The following is a 16,265-nucleotide window of genomic DNA, read 5'->3' on the forward strand; positions in this document are numbered from 1 at the left end:
GATTCATAGGCACCTGGTCCTCGTGTGTCAGCGTCGAGGGCTCGCACGTGAAAGGATTGGTCCGTGTGAGGCCGTGCATACTTCTCTTCCTCTGAACTGGGAACCAGCTTATTGACTTGTCAACTCCAGTGATTGCAAAATGCTGAAATGTATACGTACTACGTGTCGGAATGCGAGCATTTTTTTTTATTAAACTGGGCTCCACTTGTTACTCGAAAGAGGAATGTTTGACTTAGAACTTGCTCCAATTGTTCTCGGATTTCCAAATTCCAATCAGACAGGGACCATTGAAGTTTTGGACCTTTGTCTTAGTCATCTAGAACCCGAGCTTTCCGGATCCATATATATATTTACCTTCCACTCAAATTGTAAGTCATTTTGATTTTTGTTATCTAGACCTATACTATATGTATCTAGATATATAGAACATACTTGCAATTTGAAAAAGATAATAAAGTAGTAAAAAAGGAAATTTCTTTCTTCCGTCTCACTCTCTCCTCTGTCTGTCCAACACTCACACATCTTTTGTTTCTCGTCATCATTCCCCACTCTCACCCTTCCTATTTTGAGCTTTTCAATTTTTTGGTGCGTCATTTCCTCACTCTCACTCTCCTCTTCAGTTAATATTAAAGAAGGAAAATTCTTTCTTCTGTCACACTCTCACATGTCCGTCCATATTCCACACTCTTATTATCTTTCTTGATTCGTCATCCTCCCTCTTTCACCCTTCTCATCTTAAGTTTTTCTTTCCTTGGTTCATCATCCATCACTCTTACCGTTCTAATTTTGAGTTTTTTTATTTCTTTGGTTCGTCGTCTCTCACTTTCACCCTTCTCATTTTGAGTTTGGGCTTGCAAAACCTTTGTCGACGTCCCTCCATGCCTCCACTCATACCATGCCCTACTCATCTGAGCCCGGTCTGTTGAGGCACGTGTGCAGGCATGTGGCCGGCTTTTCATCTTTTTTTTTAAACTCACAATAAGTCCACACAATAGGCATTTAATTATTTAAGTTGAGTCAGTCTCATGTCTATTTCCCATACGAGATTAATCCTTTATTGCACAAGCATTTATTATGGGTCTTAAAATTTATTTGATTTAAGGTAGGACCAAGCCCAATTAAATTGAACAAAAATCAGCCGTACTTGTTTATTCTTATTGGCATGAGCACCAAACAATAAACTGTACATTCTACTGTTGTGCACGAACATGTTTGATAGTATAATTTAGAGTATCACGTGTGATTGTTTCGCTCATAAAAATTCCTAGGACTTCATATTACATTTCTAAAATATGGTGTCCACCAGTGAAAGGAAAACCAGGAGTTGCACAGTCCAGCCGTATACAAATCTAAGAGTAGTGCTGCAAACTAAAAAAAAAACGAACTTAGAACATTTACTCCAATAAATACTATCCGTACGACGACCGTACATACGTATGCATGGTCTGCCGTCTACTTGTCTCTACATTATGGAGCAGCTGGTGGTGTCTTGCTGCGGCTGGTAGCCGTACCACGAGTAGCCGGCAGGGTGGTCGTAGACGACGGTGACCGAGTGCGGCGGCGGGTACGCGGGCACGACGGTGGCCGGCGGCTTCTTGTCGTCCTTCTTGGCCTCGCCGACCTGCAGCAGGTGCGCGGGCCCCACCTTCTTGCGCAGCGCGCTGGTGAGCTTGACGGAGTCGACGCCCTCGCCCACGACGACGACCTTGTCCCTGCCTTCGCCGTCGAGCGCCACGGAGTCGACGCCGCCCGTGGCCGCCACCACCGCCATGGCCTTGGACCGGCACTTGTCGCAGCTCATCTGCACCTTGATCACGATCTTTTGCTGCACCAAGGTCCAGGACATGCGCCGACAACATTAATATAATATAATAATTCAGGCTTTCATCTGAAACTTTATTGGAACGAAGCTAGTAATAAAACACTACTACGTGCTGCAGCTGCAAACAATCAAGGAGGCTATGGCATGTGTACCTTCATTTTGCTGAGGCTCTGAGCTGTGTGAAGGTCCTTGAATTGGGGATATATTTCTTGTGAGAGAGCTGTAGGTTGTTGGAGAAAGAGACGAAGTGGGGGGAGCAAGAGTTTCATGTCCTGGTAGCAATGTCCCGTGCCGTGGAGTATTTATTATATATCGATGGATGACTGGGTCTTACTCCTATGTCTTAAAATAAATGTTATTCTCACTTTCTAAGGAGTTACATATTTGTAACTTAATTTGATCAAATATATATAAGAAGTATTAATATTTGTAATGTATAATTAGTATCATTAGATGGATCAGTTCAATATATTTCATAATTAGTATCATTAGTTTTTTTTTCTGGCTTCACTATTTGTAGGCATGGCCAAGTCTAAATGACCTTACTTGTGTCAAAACGTACTTTGGGGAGTTATTATTCGGGCACAATTGTTGGCCCTGGGATCTCCCGCATAGGTGAGCTGACCGCTCATCGGCGTTGCCGACCACACACTATGGCTAGAGGTAGTGTCGGTGCGAAAAGTGACCAACAAGTAAATATTTATAGTTTTGACATGCGTTGTGATCGGATGTGGCCTAGCACTCAATGACACAAGATTTATACTGGTTCAGGCAATGTGCCTGTAAGGAAAATGGACCATTGGCCCATTTACTTTGGATTTTGGTGCTTGATGACCAACACAACCAAATTGGACTAATGAATTTGCAAGTGTTTGTTTTATAGTTCAATAGGGTGCAAGACGTAACTTGGACAAATGCGACGTGATGATCCTATGATCAACACCTCAAGCAAGACCTTAGGAGCACAAGAGAAGACCCAAGAGATCAAGCAAAGTCTAAGCATGAAGATTGGAACCAAGCCATACGCAAGATCGCGAAGAAACGAGAGCTCGCAGAGGCGATCGGATGCTGGACCGAACGCTGGTGGCTCGGCAGTCGGGACGACCGGACGCTGGACTGGTGGCTCGGCAGTTGGGATGACCGGACGCTGGACCGGTGGCTCTGCAGTCGGGACGACCGGACGCTGGACCGGTGGCTCTGCAGTCAGGACGACCGGACGCGGGCGGCGAAACCGACCGGATGCAGGAAAGCAGCGTCCGATCAAGTACAGAGAGGTTCCAGAGCGGCAAATCTGCGACCGGACGCTGGCCAGCGTCCGATCAGTATATTGCCGGCTCAACGGTCGAGACGACCGGACGCGTCCGGTCAGGACGATTCAGCGTCCGGTCAGTAGCAGTTTCGCGGGAGTTCGACCCCAACGGCTACTTTCTCAGTGGAGCTTATAAATACAACCCCCAACCGGCCATTTGAGAAGGGTGGAGCTGAGGAAACATACCAAGGGTGTTGATACACCATTTTAGTGATCTCCACTTGCATAGTGCTTAGTGATTCATCAGGTGATTAGCATAGGTGCTTTGCGAAGTGCTTAGGTTGATTAGACCATCGCTTATGCGCTTGCTCTAGGTTTTGACCTAGTATTTAGTGAGGTTTGCATACCTCTTACCACTCGGTGCTTGCGAGCACCATTGTTGTACATCGGAGGGGCTTGAAGTCTTGCGAGATCACACCAACCGCGTTTGTGGTGTGGTCACCACCGTGTACCGAAGGGAACAAGGCCCGCGGTGTTTCGGCCGGAAGCTTGATAGTGAAGACGGCGGGGAGCATCCGGGAGAGGCTTGCCGGAAGGCACGTCGAAGACCCACTTGCGCGTGGGGAAGGCCCGAGGCTATCCACGGAGTTACCCGACCGGGAGCTTGGCCCTTGCGAGGGATTCCTTGCGAGGGGCTCCAACGAGGACTAGGGGGAAGCTTGCGCGTTTCTCGATACCTCGGTAAAAATACCGGAGTCGTCGACGGGAGTTTGCATATCTCTACCTTGCTCTTTAGCTTCCGCATTTATATTGATTACTTTACTACGTTTGCAGTAGAGATAGCAACACACTAGCAAAACTGTAGTTGCACATCTAGATAGTTTATCTATTGCATAGGTTTTGCTAGGGTTAGAAAAAGAGGCCATAGTTTAGAGTTAGAATTTTTAAGTTGCCTAATTCACCCCCCCCCCTCTTAGGCGTCACGGTCCCTTCAATTGGTATCAGAGCCGGTTGGCTCAATTTGGACCTTTGGCTTAACCGCCGTTGAGCCAATGCTATTTAGAGTGGTTGGGATGGATACCGCTAGGCCTCCGCACTTTGACGGCACTAACTTCCCATACTATAAAGCTAGAATGGCTTGCCACCTTGAGGCGGTTGATTTGGGTGTATGGAGAGTCACTCGTGACGGGATGAAACCCATCAAGAATCCCGAAAAACCCACAAAGAGTGATGAAAAAGAAATGCACTTCAATGCTAGAGCTAAAAATTGCTTGTTTGAATCACTTAGTATGGATGTTTTCAACCAAGTATTCACTTTAAATACGGCACATGAAATTTGGTTAAAACTCCAAGAGCTCCATGACGGCACAAGCAATGTCCGTGAGCAAAAACATTGTCTAGCAAAGCAAAACTATGATTCCTTTACTATGAATGATGATGAGCTTGTTCGTGATATGTATTCTCATTTGAATCTAATTATCAATGAGCTACATTCTATATGATTATTAAAGCTAGATGATGCGGACATCGTGAGGAAGATCATCTCCGTGCTACCACAAAAAAAATATGCAAGCATCATCACCATCCTTCACAACATGGAGGACTTGAGCAACATGACCCCGGGCATAGTCATTGACAAGTTAGTGGCATTTGAAATGTCACGTAAGATGGGTCAAGAAGAAGCTTCTTCATCAAGCAAAGGCAAAGCTCTCGCTTGTAGCAAGAAAAAGAAGATTAAGGGCAAGCAAGTTGAGACAAGCTCAAGCTCAAGTCCTCAAGTGAAGATGAAGAAGAAGATGAGGACGATGATAATGATGATGAAGATTCAAGTGATGATCAATCTTCCTCCTCCACCTCCAATCTTGATGAAGAATCAATCAAAGTGATCAATAAGGTGGAGAAGATGATCCAAAGGCTCAATGTCAAGGGTGTGCCCATCCAAATTCAAGATTTCATTTTCACAAATCAAAGAATTGAGCAAAGAAAGAGAGGATGCTATGGATGCGGCGAATTGGGGCACTTTGTGGAAATTTGTCCAAACAAGCCCACACCCAAGACAAAGAAGAAGGCATGCAAGAACCAAGCCCTCACATCAATAAGATCATGGGATGATTCTTCAAGTGAAGAAGAACCCCATCACAAGAGGCGAGGCCGCAAGCACTCATCATCAAGCTCTTCTCGTGTGTGCCTTATGGCACGAGGTAACGAAAGCACTTCCTCTAGTGAGAGTGATAGTGATGATGATATGCCTTCTTATCATGAACTTGTGCAAGAAAATCTTAAATTTGCTAAAGCTTGCACTAGTCAACAAAAGAAGCTCAAAAGCTTAAAAGAAAAGCTAGATAGTTCACAAAAAGCATACAAAACCTTGCTTGAATAATATGAGAACTTTACTAATCTCAATGTTGAACTATCTACTAAAATTGAGAAACTTGAGGCTAGTGCAACAACAAATGCATGCACAATCAATGATGAGCAACTTGAAAACAAAATGAAAAATTAAAAGAAAAGTTAGTTAGCTCACAAGAAGCATATAATAGTTTGCTTGCTAAAATGGAAACCATGTGCAAACATTGTGATGAGCTAACTAATAAAGTTGCTAATCTTGAAGCCGTTAGCACAACCCCCACCAAGGCATCTAAAAAGAAAAGTTCTATCTTTAACATGTATAAAAAGGATGCCTCTACTTCTTGCATTAATTTATGTTTAGACTCACCTTCGTGCAACCAAGTTTGTGTTGAGATAGTTGTTGTAGATACATGCACACAAGAGGTTGCAAAGGAGAATGAGCAACTCAAGCAAGAAGTAGCTCACCTCACCAAGGACTTGACTCAAGTGAAAGGCAAGGCGAAGCAAACCCAACTTCATCAAGATAACACCGTCAAGGGAGTGAAGAAGCTTGATGAAGGACAAACCATGGTTTGTTACGTGTGCCACAAGGAAGGTCACAAGTCCTATGAGTGCAAGGTGAAGAATGGGGGAGGAGCAAAGAAGAAGGAGAAAAAGCAAACAAGCAAGCTCTCCAACACCTACACCAACAAGGTGGACAAGAAGGCCTCCACACCTTATCTCTTGAAGAAGAAAAATGACAAGGTGGTGGCCATCAAGGTGAACAAGCAAGCCAACAATGGGGTCAAACGCTTTTAGGTGTCAAAGGAAATCATTTCAAACATGAAGAGCACCAAGAAGGTTTGGATCCCGAAAGGAAAGTGAGAAGTCCGTCGGACTTCGGGGAATTTGGAGACTTGGCAAAGTATGGGTGCATTTCATGGGGTGCATCATGATGGACAAAATCATTGTCAAGTGGGTTAATTAATACTATGGACCCAAATTCCCCTTCCCATGTTAGGTAACTAGATGTCATTATTTTCAATTAGTATTCATTTCAATTGGCATTGTTTTTCAATTGATATACTCTTAAAGCATCTAGTTATCTTTCATGCCTATGTTTGCATTTACATGTTTAAATCTTTTGTCATGCATTCAATAGGTACATCATATGGTAGGCTTGCTCGGTTTTATTATCAACCCTTGGAGCAAACCTACATGGTTTAAAATTGTTTAGAAGCACAACACATAGCTTGTTTTACAATTATTCATCTAATATGTGCCAAAGTCCAAATTGTAGATAATCTCTCCCGAATATCATTTTTGAAAATGATTCTCACATTCATGAGAAGTCATCTTTCAAATGGTATTTTGATACTTAAATCAATGTGCACAAATTTTACAAGTATTCAACACTTGTGTGCACAAATTTAGGGGGAGCTTAATTCTACAACTTGGATGCTTTGAGACTAACACTTTTTCAAATGGTATCATTTTTTCAAACCTATCACATGTGTAGTAGTCTCATTGTAAGGAAATTGGAGTCCCCGGAGTTAAGCATCATTCTTCAATTGGCATCATCATGTTAATTTCATTTCATATTTATATGCTTTCTCCATGCATTATATAGATTAAACTCTCTTGTATAATAAATTGCTAATTATGCATATGCTTTGCTTTCTACCATATGTATGCATATATTTAGGGGGAGCTTAGTCTATATAATGTGAGAGTCAGATCTTGTGATCCATTTCACTCTATATACAAAGGATCACGAAATTTGACCCTCCCTTATGCTACTAATGTCTTCCTTTTCGGTGTTTGATGCCAAAGGGGGAGAATTTGAAGAACCAAAGGCAAGCATCAAGTTTATGTCTACAAGTGGTAATGGTCCGAGAAAGGGAGGAAAGTGAATTATGGATTAGTCTAAGTAATGGGAGAATTTTTTTTTAGAAAGCTAGGCTTTAATCCATAATATCACATGGGGACATTTGCAAGGGCAAGACAAGCTTTTAAGTAAAGTTTTAATTGGTATCTTACAATTGACTTCGTTTGGTATCCCTTAATACCATATATGATTTCAATGGGTATCTTTAAGTATCAAATAAACTTGCCCTTTGCATTGCATCCTAGCAAGTAGGTAGTTTTTAACTTCTAAATTCTTATTATTTTCTTGCTTTGGTCGTGTTGGCATCAACCACCAAAAAGGGGGAGATTGTAAGGAAAATGGACCCTTGGCCCATTTACTTTGGATTTTGGCGTTTGATGACCAACACAACCAAATTGGACTAATGAATTTACAAGTGTTTGTTTTGTAGTTCAATAGGGTGCAAGACATAACTTGGACGAAGGCGACGTGATGATCCGATGATCAACACCTCAAGCAAGACCTTAGGAGCACAAGAGAAGACCCAAGAGATCAAGCAAAGTCCAAGCATGAAGATTGGAACCAAGCCGTACGCAGGATTGTGAAGAAACGAGCTCACTGAGGCGACCGGACGCTGGTGGCTCGGTAGTCGGGACGACCGGACGCTGGACCAGTGGCTCTGCAGTCGGGATGACCGGATGCTAGACCGGTGGCTCTACAGTCGGGACGACCGGACGTGGGCGGCAAAACCGACCGGACGTTGGAAAGCAGCATCTGATCGAGTACAGAGAGGTTCCAGAGCGGCAAATCTGCGACCGGACATGTCCGATGGCAGGCGACCGGACGCTGGCCAGCGTCCGATCAGTATATTGCCGGCTCAACGGTTAGGATGACCGGACACATCTGGTCAGGACGATTCAGCGTCCGGTCAGTAGCACTTTCACGGGAGTTCGATCCCAACGGCTACTTTCTCAGTGGGGCTTCTAAATACAACCCCCAACCGGCCATTTGAGAAGGGTGGAGCTGAGGAAATATACCAAGGGTGTTGATACACCATTTTAGTGATCTCCACTTGCATAGTGCTTAGTGATTCATCAGGTGATTAGCATAGGTGCTTTGCGAAGTGCTTAGGTTGATTAGACCACCGCTTATGCGCTTGCTCTAGGTTTTGGCCTAGTGTTTAGTGAGGTTTGCATACCTCTTACCACTTGGTGCTTGCGAGCACCATTGTTGTACATCGAAGGGGTTTGAAGTCTTACGAGATCACACCAACCGCATTTGTGGTGTGGCCGCCACCGTGTACCGAAGGGAACAAGGCCCGCGGCGTTTCGGCCGGAAGCTTGATAGTGAAGACGGCGGGGAGCATCCGGGAGAGGCTTGCCGGAAGGCACGTCGGAGACCCACTTGCGAGTGGGGAAGGCCCGAGGCTATCCACGGAGTTACCCGATCAGGAGCTTGTCCCTTGCGCGGGATTCCTTGCGAGGGGCTCCAACAAGAACTAGGGGGAAGCTTACGCGCTTCTCGATACCTCAGTAAAAATACCGGAGTTGTCGACGGGAGTTTGCATATCTCTACCTTGCTCTTTAGCTTCCGCATTTACATTGATTACTTTACTACGTTTACGGTAGAGATAGCAACACACTAGCAAAACCATAGTTGCACATCTAGATAGTTTATCTATTGCATAGGTTTTGCTAGGGTTAGAAAAAGAGGCCATAGTTTAGAGTTAGAATTTTTAAGTTGCCTAATTCACCCTCCCCTGTCTTAGGCGTCACGGTCCCTTCAATGCCCTACGTCCAGTTTCAGTCGGTCAGTGACTTTATTCCTAAGCCTAGGTACTCGAAGTTTGTTGTGGGGTTACAAACGAATAGGAATGAGAAGGGGGTGTTAGAGGCCCGGTCGGACTTCAAACTGAATGGGAAAGAGTGACGGGTGATCTAACATGCGCTAAGTATTGGAGCGTATGCTCTATGTAGCTTTCGAGCTCTAGAACTATTGATCTGTTTGAGTTCTCAGGCCGTTGAGTGCTCGAATCATCTAGCCTTTTTTTCTTTCGAGAGCCAGAGAGGCTTTTAGGAGAGAGCTCATCCTCTTTTATAGTTGAAGGGGGTGGCCTTACAAGTCAGAGAAAGAGGGAGAGAGAGAGAGTGTATATACGTGCTCCCTAGTCTTGTTGCCCACGCTATCGGGTACGAGACGGTTGTAGATGCCCACAACACTGTTTATGTTCAGACACACCTGGTAGGCTCTACCGTGTTCGCCTAGTACGGCAAATACCGGCGTCTACAATATTGTTTGTGTTTTGACATGTTTGTAAGGTTGTATAGTGTCTGTCTAGTATGGCCTAGTTGTACAGTGTCCGTCTGACATGGCCTGGAATTGAACGAAGTGCCGCCTAGGGTGATTGATGTGCGAGGGGCAATGCAAGAGACACCGGAGAGCTTAGCAATTGCTTGCCCTGGTGGGTGGTGGGTGGTGAGTGCCTGACTGGGTGTAAAGTGATACTGGTAGCAGCACTTGTACTCCGGTGATGGCAAACTCTGTCTAGGAGTTGTTAGCCTGCACCACATGTGATTAGTTTTCTAGTTCATGACTTGACCTTGCATTAATTGCCGCTAACGCGCTGCGGCAGTGGAAACTGGAAACCGTGTTTCAGAGCACACGCACACCCATGGTGTGATGGCTGATGATAGATAGTACTACAAGTCAGCGGCCAGGAAGCATGCTGCCTATATAACATCCGTTTCTACATGCAACGATGTTAAAATAGTGAAATGGTTGGGGAAAATGCGATTTTATTCGACCAAGAAAAGACATGAAAAACTATGGGTTCACCTGTGCTTCATTACTGGCGGCTGGCGCGAGCATGAAAACCGGCGGCGCTAGCTTTGCATTGCATTGTTCAACAATGATTTTGTGCTCCCTGAGGTTGGTGGCCAAGGGCGCAAATGGGTCAGGTACTAATGATAGCACGTCGCTATGTACCTCCTCGATTGCTTGTTCCAATCCGGCTAGCTCCTCTCTCTTGGGAGCAATTGTCCCAACTAATCATGGTCTTTTTTTTCTTTTTTATCTCAAATTGACAAAAGATTTGCGTATGATTGTAATTAAGAAGAGTTTAACTATACAAATGACACGCTTATGAGCGCGCTAGGCATTTCATTGAATAGTCCATCCAACCCTGCTTCCACTAGGGCAAAAATTTTAAAAGACATAAGCATGAGATGTTCATGTTTAATACTTAGTGAAAGCATCTAGGCCCCTAGTTAGGTTTCGATGATTAAAGATAATACAAGATTACTATGACTAACGTGTGTTTTGCAGAGGCAATTTAGTTAGGTCATGGTAATAGAGATCGATTGGACAATCATGATGGTCATGCCCCTACGATGGAAATTGTTTTGGTTTTCAAAGGATGGACGACAAGGTTAAGGATGGACTAGTTCTAAGTGTCGATTGAAGTTGGAGAGACACTTAGAGTAGTTTAGGACTTTGTTTTTCCTTTGGCCGTACTATTAAGGGGGGTATGGACGGGTAGCTTGACCTAGGTGAGTCTAGTGAGTTAGGTGTGGTGCACACTTGTTAAAACTAGCACCAGGTAGCTCCAAAACAGCCCTTAGATCCAATGGAGAAAACTTCATTCACATATGATCGAGAGTTGGAAGTGAATGGAGGGTCAAATACTGACCGGACGCTGGCTCTGGGTTGACCGGACGCTGGTGCAGAGTCCAGTCAGTTCATTTGACCAAGGTGAAAACGTCGGACGCTGAAAGGTGAAGTGACTAGACGCTGAGAGCCAGCGTCTGATCGACTCCAGTAAGGTTCCAGAGAGGGAAAATCGTGACCAGACGCGTCCGGTCAGTGCTGACCGGACGCTGGCCAGCGTCCGGTCACACTGTAATCACTGGAGTTCGGGGTATACTGACCGGAGCATCCGGTCAACATGACCGGAGCGGCCGGTCATCCTGCAGAGGCACAGAACGGTTCGTTTTTCAGCCGATGTTATAAATACAACCTCCACACGTGTGTGGAGGTACTTTTGCTCATTCCAACAGCTGATAAACACCTTAGAGAGTGCCAAGAAGAGCAAGGTCCTAGTGAGGTGATTGAGATTTGAGAATCCCAAAGAGAGCCCTCATTAGTGAGATCAAGAGTAGCAAAGTGTGCATCCACCCTTCTCATTAGGCTTGTCGTGGTCAAGTGAGAGTTTGTGCTTGTTACTCTTGGTGATCGCCATCACCTAGATGGCTTGGTGGTGATTGGGAGCTTGGTGATCATCCGGAGAGCTTGTGGATGACCCAACTCAAGTTGTGAGCGGTTGTGGGTGATTCACCACGACAGAGTGTCGAAGAATCAACCCGTAGAGAGCACTTGATCCTTGCGTGGATCAAGGGGGAGCTACACCCTTGCGCAGGTGCTCCAACGAGGACTAGTGGGGAGTGGCGACTCTCTGATACCTCGGCAAAACATCGCCACGTTCCATCTTCTCTATTTACTTTGAGCATTTACTTTGAGTATTTACTTTGAGCAATTCAATTCTTGTCTTTACATTCATAGAATTGCCATGGTAGAGTAGGATTGAAACTTATGTTGCAAGTCTTTTGTGCGGTAGAATAATTAGAAACACTTTCTAGGCACAAGGGGTTAATTGGGCTAACCATAGGATTTAATTATTGCAAAGAAATTTAGAATTAGCCCAATTCACCCCCTCTTGGGCATTTTGATCCTTTCAATTGGTATCAGAGCCTCGTGCTCACATATTTAGGCTTAACCGTATAGTGAAAGATGTCTCATGGGGATGGACCTCCTATCTTTGAGGGGGACGATTTTCCATATTGGAAAATTCGCATGGAGGCGTACCTAGAAGCTCTAGATGTTGGAATTCTTAGAGCCGCCTCACAAGGTTTCCCAAAACCTTGGGATGCCGCACACCCACAAGGTGATGAGTTGAACTATGAAAAATGGAATACAAAGGCTAGAAACACTATATTTAGAGGCATTTGTAAAGATGTGTTCAACCGGGTGAGGAACCACAAAGACGCCTATGCACCATGGTCGGACATTTGTGCGCTCCATGAGGGAACAAAGAGTGAGCATGAGGAATGCTATCATCTTGTCCTGAAAAAGCTTAACTCTTTTGAAATGCTTCCTAAAGAATGTGATAATGAAATGTATTCACGTTTGAATGTTCTTGTAGAGGAAGTCAATGGGCTTGGACTCACTCAAATGCAACCATCCGATGTTGTAAGAAAGATCTTGAGTGTCCTCCCCATTGACAAATATGGGCATATTGTGACCGTGCTACATCAAGGTGATCTTTCCACCGCTACACCGACACAAATCTTGGGAAAGATCAATGCTCATGAGATGTACATGCACATCACACCTCAAGATGGCTCATCCTCTACAAAGAAGAAAGAAAAAGACTTAGCATTCAAGGCTAGCCAAGAGAAGGGCAAAGCAAGACTTGAGTATGAGAGCTCAAGTGATGATAAAGTTGATGATGAAAGTCTTGCTCTCATGGTGAAGAAAACCGTCAAGATGCTAAAGAAGCTCAATAAGAGTGACATCAAGTTTGATGGCAAGAAGAAGAAGTTCTTCACTAGTTCTAGAAGGAAGCCAATCTCTGAGATGGATTGCTACAATTGTGGAGAACTTGGTCATCTAGCTCACCAATGCACAAAGCCCAAGAAAAACAAGTTCAAGAACAAGAACAAGGGCAAGAAAGATGACTCAAGCAATGAAGATGAAGATGAGAAGAAAAAGAACAACCCATACAAGAAGAGAGATAGCAAGAAGAAGGACTTCCACAAGAAGAAGAGTGGAAAGGCTTACATCGTCGGTGATTGGCTCACAGACATTGATTCATCTAGTGAATCATCCGATGATGATAGTGACAATGAGAAGGTGGCCGTCATTGCTATTGACTCATCATCTTCACCGCCACCACCGCCATCATCCTCTACACACCTATGCCTTATGGCTAAGGGTGAACGCAAGGTATCAAATGATGATGATAGTAGTGGTGATGAACATGCTAGTAATGATGACAGCGATAGTGATGATGATGAATATGAGTCACCTACTTATGATGATCTTGCTAGATTGCTTAAACAATACACTAAGATCATTATAAAGACTAGAGCTAAGAATGAAAAGCTAGAAGCTAAGAATGATTCACTTTTAGCAAAATGTGATATAGCGGAAAAGGCTAGTGTTGAGCTTAGAGAAGCAAATGATGCTATGTCATCCAAACTTAAGGAGCTCAAATCTTCTAAGAAAGAGCTTAAAGATAAACATGATAAACTTGAGTGGGTGCACAAAGAGCTCATCACTAGCCACAACAAGCTAAAAGAAGAATATAAAACTCTTAAGATTAATCATGATAATCTTATCATAGCTAAAGAATTTCTATCCAATGAGCCACATGATGCTACTAACCATGTTGTTAAGATTGATATAGCTACATCATGTGATGACTTGATCATTGAGAGCATTGAGCAAAGTTCTAGTAGCAAGGGCAAGCAAGTGGTTAAGGTCGATGATTATGATGAGTTTGTCAAGCTCAAGAATGACAATGCAAAGCTCAAGAAAGATCTTAAAGAAATCAAAAGCCACAACACCATTGTGCTAGAAACTCTTGATTATGATGGTGATTTGATTCTTGAGAATGAGAAGCTCAAAGAAGAAAATAAGAAGCTCAAGGAAGAGAAGAACCATGATGCTCTCAAGGAAGAAAACAAGAAGCTCAAGTTGGAAAAAGAGCATCTTAAGATTGGATTGAGCAAGTTCACAAGAGGCAAGCATCTTCAAAGTGAGCTCCTAATGAACACCATCATGAAGATGGATAGAAGTGGCATTGGGTACATGGCAAACAAAGAGAAGAAAGCTCAAGCTCAACATCAACAAAAGCCAAAGCCAAAGAAGTCTTTTGAGTGTAGACAAGAAGGACACTTTGCTCATGAGTGCCAAACTCCACCACCACAACCCTTACCCAAGCATGCTAGACCTTTTGCCTTCAATTCTCACTACATGCTTAGAAAGGATTCTAGTGGGAGAATGAAAGTCATGTTCTTAGGACCTCCTAACAAGAATAGGCCTAAGAAAATTTAGGTTGCAAAGTCACTTGTTGAAAAGGTGAAGGGCCCTCAACAAGTTTGGGTTCCTAAAGCTTGATTTCTTATGTGTAGGTGAACTACAAGACCGGTGGAAGTCATTAGGTTATTGATAGTGGTTGCACACAACACATGACCGATGATCCTCGTATGTTCACCTCACTAAGAAGTAGATGGAAAAGAAAGAATCACATTTGGAGATAATTCAAAGGGCAAGGTTAAAGGATTGGGCAAAGTGGCAATATCAAATGATCATTCTATCTCAAATGTGCTATATATTGCTTCATTGAGCTTCAACTTGCTATCCGTTGGACAATTGTGTGATCTTGACTTCCAATGCTTGTTTACCGAGAAGAAAGTTGTTGTATCTAAGAAGGATGATGACCAAGTGATATTCAAAGGATTTAGATACAACAACCTATATCTAGTGGACTTCACCTTCGAAGATGCAAACTTGAAGACTTGCCTATTCACCAAAACAACACTTGGGTGGCTATGGCATAGAAGACTTGCTCATGTTGGGATGAGCTCACTCAAGAAGCTAATGAAGAATGATTTAGTGAGAGGGTTGAAGGATGTGAAGTTTGAGAAGGACAAGCTTTGTAGTGCATGTCAAGCAGGCAAGCAAGTTGCAAATACTCATCCAACCAAAGCTTTCATGTCAATCACAAGAGTGCTAGAACTCCTTCACATGGATTTATTTGGACCAACAGCATACAAGAATTTGGGAGGAAATCTTTATTGTCTTGTGATTGTTGATGACTATTCAAGGTATACATGGGTATTCTTCCTTCATGACAAATTCGAAGTTGCATCTTGCTTCAAGAAGTTTACCAAGAGAGCACAAAATGAATTTGAAGTGAAGCTCAAAAAGATTAGAAGTGACAATGGGAAAGAATTTGACAACACAAATATAGAAGCCTATTGTGATGAAGTTGGAATCAAACATGAGGTCTCCGCAACATATACTTCTCAACAAAATGGTGTAGTTGAGAGGAAGAACCAGACATTGATCACTCTTGCAAAAACAATGCTTGATGAGTACAACACCCCCAAAGCTCTATGGGCGGAAGCAATCAACACTGCATGCTATGCATCCAACCGCTTATTCCTTCAAAAGTTCCTTGGCAGGACACCTTATGAGTTGCTCAATGGGAAGAAGCCGGACGTCTCCTTCTTTAGGGTGTTTGGTTGCAAATGCTACATCTACAAGAAGCGGCAACACCTAGGGAAGTTCCAAAGATGTTGTGATATTGGTTTTCTTGTTGATTACTCATCAAAGTCCAAAGCATATAGAGTATTTAATCATGACACCGGCTTGGTTGAAGAAACATATGATGTGGAATTTGATGAATCTAACGGCTCCCAAGGAGCACATGAGAATCTTGATGACGTAGGTGATGAACCATTGAGGGAGGCTATGAAGAACATTTCAGTTGGAGACATCAAGCCTAAAGATGATGAAGATGATGTACAAGTGATTGATCCACCTTCTTCATCAAGTGTGCCACAAGATGGTGATAAAGATGGGAGAGTAGAAAATGAAGACACTCATATCTCCCATGAGCAAATGGTGGTACAAGCACAAGATGTTGATGCTCCATAACCTCCTCCTCAAGTGGTCAATAGAAGAAATACGCCTCTACTACAAGATCATCCACAAGATCTCATCATAGGGAGTCCATCAAAGGGTGTAATGACTCACTCACAAAAACTTGCTTCATTTATTGCTCATCACTCTTTTGTCTCTTGCTTTGAGCCTACTAAGGTTGAAGAAGCTTTTCAAGATCTGGATTGGATAAATGCCATGCATGAAGAGTTGAACAACTTCACCCGCAATGAAGTGTGCAAGAGTCATTGGAACAAAGTGGGTGTTCCGGAACA

At 43.6% G+C, this 16,265-nt stretch overlaps 1 protein-coding gene across 1 annotated transcript; it reads right to left on the reverse strand.

Moving 5' to 3' along the window:
* Positions 1-1,311: 1,311 nt before the first annotated feature.
* On the reverse strand, positions 1,312-2,090 carry LOC136463676 (heavy metal-associated isoprenylated plant protein 47-like). The gene is made up of 2 exons (XM_066462650.1): positions 1,975-2,090; positions 1,312-1,825 (listed from the first exon to the last, which is right to left on the reverse strand). The coding sequence occupies exons 1-2, from the start codon at positions 1,978-1,980 to the stop codon at positions 1,463-1,465; spliced, it is 369 nt and encodes a 122-aa protein (XP_066318747.1). The 5' UTR covers positions 1,981-2,090; the 3' UTR covers positions 1,312-1,462.
* Positions 2,091-16,265: the final 14,175 nt, after the last annotated feature.

Source organism: Miscanthus floridulus, chromosome 7 (genome assembly GCF_019320115.1).
Source record: "Miscanthus floridulus cultivar M001 chromosome 7, ASM1932011v1, whole genome shotgun sequence".
Classification (NCBI taxonomy): domain Eukaryota; kingdom Viridiplantae; phylum Streptophyta; class Magnoliopsida; order Poales; family Poaceae; genus Miscanthus; species Miscanthus floridulus.